At 41.7% G+C, this 4,643-nt stretch overlaps 1 protein-coding gene across 1 annotated transcript; it reads left to right on the forward strand.

Annotated features, from left to right (window-relative positions):
* Positions 1-3,465: 3,465 nt before the first annotated feature.
* On the forward strand, positions 3,466-4,643 carry LOC125382915 (zinc finger protein ZFP2-like). The gene has a single exon (XM_048401194.1). It carries the CDS (start codon positions 3,523-3,525, stop codon positions 4,402-4,404), a length of 882 nt encoding a protein of 293 aa, XP_048257151.1. The 5' UTR covers positions 3,466-3,522; the 3' UTR covers positions 4,405-4,643.

Genomic DNA, 4,643 nt, shown 5'->3' on the forward strand with positions numbered 1-4,643 from the left:
TAGTCTAGCCATATATTTGCTATAACTGATTTAAGAAAACACGTCTTCTACTTTTAGATAACAGATTCTGATGCTCAATGCCATGAATTTTATGCTTAAAAATGTTAAAGTCAAGAATTCGAGTCAGACAAACCAAAAGAAACTACTTAGCTTATCGCTTATTGGTGTATCTCCGCAATGTCCCTCACGCTGTCTGTTTCCGGAAGAAAGTGTTCTTATGTAAGTGAGATCGGCTTCTGACGGATACAGCCGAAGTTATTCCGCTTCATTTGACCTAGTTTCCCATAGAAGCTGTGCACATATTTCGCTAATGACCGCTGTCAAATCCGATAGTGTTCTTTTTCATTCGCATAATTAATGCATTCGGTTCCAATTCAGGAGCTACCAATGCGCCTTCATTTTAACCCATTCAACGTTTTTATTCCAAATGCTTAGAGTGAGTGAGTGAGTGAGTGAGTTGGGTTTAACGCCGCTTATAACATTATTCCAGTCATATCACGGCGTGTCAGCTTAAATGTGGGAGGAAAGCCCGAAGTGATGCATGCAGGTCTCAGACGTTTACCACTTTGGTGAAACCGACAAGCACGGGTATGGTGCTGACAAACCTAGAAACATAATCGGGGCGAACCGGGATTCGAACCCACAATCATAGGTTTCTTGTGTGCCCAAGGGACGCAACTCTGCACATCGAATCGCGGCGCCTTAGACGACTCGGCCACCCGTGCCCCCTATCCGCGGTCGAATTCAGCTAACATTGTAAGTAATCATGTAAAAAAGACAGCTCTAAATATATAAAAATACATGGTCAGTTTTAATTAATGGATTGATGTACATTTAAACGAAAACATACAAAATTACAGCTGCCATGTGATTCATTCTGCACTGAAGGCTGCGAAAACTGCTTGTGATTTGGTATGTTTGAACCTGTATGTAGCGCGCAAAGCCGGGAAGTCATACACAAAGGCAACACTCAAATTTAAGTGACAGTACGGCAAAGATTACAAAATGACTTCGCGAATGATATCCATGGTAGATCATTTCATAACGGCTGCTTATGGAGTGGTGTCTCGTTTGACAGTGATCCATTTATCCATTTAACCGCACTGACCCAATCCCTAGTTTTCTCTCCTGGAGACCAGCCTTTGGCTCCTCTTGCGCCGCACTGATACAGGCAATTCCATAACGGCGGCCTCCATGAGACAAAGAAAAATGGCCTAGCCTAATAGCCTAATGGTTAAAGCGTTCGCTCGTCACGCCGAAGACCTGGGTTCGATTCCCGACATGGGTACAATGTGTGAAGCCCATTTCTTGTGTCCCCCGCCGTGATGTTGCTGGAATATTCCAAAAAGCGGCGTAAAACCATACTGACTCACTGTTTATAAATGGACTGGACTGTGACGTCGTTTGAGGGCGCTAATATAACCTTATAATGGTGTACTTAGAAATCAGAAGACATGAAAAGGCACATGGCGATTCACTGTGGAATCAAGCCTCACCAGTGCACTGTTTGTAAGAAAACATTATCAGGTCATCTGCAGAAACATAATTTTTTTATTTTTTTATGCTGATTCACACAGGAGTCAAACCTTATCAATGTGTAGAATGTGGGAAAGGGTTCACACAGTCAGGCAGCCTGCAGAAACACATGAATGTACACAGTAGAAGCAACCCTTATAAGTGTGTAGAATGTGGGAAAGGGCTCACACAGTCAGGTAGCCTGCAGAAACACATGATGATTTATAGTGTTTATAAATTGACTGGACTGTGACGTCACACAATTCGCGAAAAATCGCGTTGAATATGGCCGTTTGAGGGCGCTAATATAACCTTATAATGGTATACTTAGAAATACTAAATAGTGTACGAAATGTGTCATTTTTCTGGGTATGAATATTCCACTGGTACGAAATGTCTGGTGTTTTCCCGCAGTACTAATTCGTTTGGGGTATGAATTTACCACAAACAGCTATTATCAGTGTGTTAAATGTGGGAAAAACATGAACAAAATCAGGTCTTACATCATGATCCATAACACATCACCAACTTGTGTATAGTTTGTTTGTTGTTTAACGCCGCACTCAGCAATATTCCAGCTATATGACGGCGGTCTGTAAATAATCGAGTATGGACCAGACAATCCAGTGATTAATATCATGGGCATCGATCGATCCACGCTATTGGGATCCATGACATGCATCAACCAAGTCAGCGAACCTGACCACCCGAACCCGTTAGTCGCCTTTTACGGCAAACATGGGTTGCTGAAGACCTATTATACCCCGGATCTTCACGGGTCTCAGCCCTCGTTATTGTTGGTGTTCTTGTGGAAACATCTTTTGAAAATGCATTATCATGATAAAAGACAACTCTTTTGTTTTCAGTGAACACCATAACATCCACAAGTTAACAATGGAAGTACAAAGCCAACCACAGAATTCTGGTTCTGTTTCTGAAACATGTGTAGTCAGTGACTGTGAGAGAGAATTGCTGGAAATTACTGACACTCAGGAAATAGGTGATCTCAAGGAACACAAAGATTGTGGTGGTCCAGAAGATCAGTCAACGTGTAGTGGATGCGGGAAAACATTTATTAAATCAGAAGACATGAAAAGGCACATGGCGATTCACTGTGGAATCAAGCCTCACCAGTGCACTGTTTGTAAGAAAACATTATCAGGTCATCTGCAGAAACATATGCTGATTCACACTGGAGTCAAACCTTATCAGTGTGTAGAATGTGGGAAAGGGTTCACACAGTCAGGTAGCCTGCAGAAACACATGATGATTCATAGTGGAATCAAGTCTCATCAGTGCATCGTGTGTGAGAAAACATTTACATTATCATTTCATCTGCAGAAACATATGCTGATTCACACTGGAATCAAACCTTATCAGTGTGTAGAATGTGGGAAAGGGTTCACACAGTCAGGCAGCCTGCAGAAACACATGAACGTACACAGTAGAAGCAACCCTTATCAATGTGTTGAATGTGGTAAAAGGTTAAGAGGTTCAGGACATCTGCGGGCACACATGAGGATTCACACTGGAATTAAGCCTTATCCGTGCATTGTGTGTGAGAAAACATTTACACAATCGGGTCAGCTGCAGTCACACATGAGGATTCACACTGGAATCAAACCTTATCAGTGTGTTGAATGTGGGAAGGAATTTACATGATCAAATTACCTGCAGATACACTTGAGGATTCACAGTGGAGTCAAGCCTAATCAGTGTAATATATGTGAGAAAACATTTACACGATTAAGTACTCTGAAGAATCACATCAGGATTCACACTGGAATCAAACCTTATCAGTGTGTTGAATGTGGGAAGGGATTTACACGATCAAATACCCTGCAGAAACAATTGAGGATTCACAGTGGACTCAGACCTTATCAGTGTAATGTATGTGAGAAAACATTTACACGATTAAGTACTCTGAAGAATCACATGGCGATACACACTGGAATCAGACCTTATCAGTGTGTTGAATGTGGAAAAGAATTTACAGTATCAAGTAACATGAAGAAACACATGAGGATTCACAGTGGAGTCAAGCCCTATCCGTGTAATATATGTCAGAAATCATTTACACGATGTGGTACTCTGGAGAGGCACATGGCGATTCACAGTGGACTCAGACCGTATCAGTGTGTTGAATGTGGGAAAGCATTTAGACATTCATATCACCTGAAGACACACATGATGATTCACAGTGGAATCAAGCCTCATCAGTGTGTTGAATGCGGGAAAACATTTGCACAATCAAGTAATCTGCAGAAACACATCAGAATTCACAGTGAAGTCAAGCCTTATCCGTGTAATATATGTCAGAAATCATTTACACGATCAGGTACCTTGGAGAGGCACATGGCGATTCACAGTGGACTCAGACCGTATCAGTGTGTTGAATGTAGGAAAGCATTTAGACATTCATATCACCTGAAGACACACATGATGATTCACAGTGGAATCAAGCCTCATCAGTGTGTTGAATGCGGGAAAACATTTGCACAATCAAGTAATCTTCAGAAACACATCAGAATTCACAGTGAAGTCAAGCCTTATCAGTGTAATATATGTGAGAAAACATTTACAGTATCAGGTACTCTGAAGAATCACATGGCGATTCACACTGGAATGAGACCTCATCAGTGTGTTGAATGCGGGAAAGCATTTGCACAATCAGGTAACCTGAAGACACACATGATGATTCACAGTGGAATCAAGCCTTATCAGTGTGTTGTGTGTGATAAGTGGTTCACACACTCAAGTAGCCTGCAGAAACACATGACCATTCATAGTGCTAGCAAGCCGTATCAGTGTGATGTGTGTGGTAAAGCGTTTACATACTCAAATAGCCTGAAGCGACACCTGACCATTCATAGTGGAAGCAAGCCTTAGCAGTGTGTTCGATGTGGGAAAATATTTTGACACTCAGGTACTCTGCATACACAAGTGATGATTCACAATGGAATCAAACCTTTACGAGTGCATTGTTTGTGAGAAAGGATTGACACACTCAGGTAATCTGCAGAAACACAAGGATTCGCCGTGGAATCCAACTTATCAGTGTGTTCAATGAAGCGAGGGATGTAACATCACACGTTTCATAGTTCTGGAATAAAGGTTTACAAAGTTCA

The sequence above is a fragment of the Haliotis rufescens genome, unplaced genomic scaffold (assembly GCF_023055435.1).
Source record: "Haliotis rufescens isolate VD_foot unplaced genomic scaffold, xgHalRufe1.0.p SCAF_21, whole genome shotgun sequence".
In the NCBI taxonomy this organism is placed as follows: domain Eukaryota; kingdom Metazoa; phylum Mollusca; class Gastropoda; order Lepetellida; family Haliotidae; genus Haliotis; species Haliotis rufescens.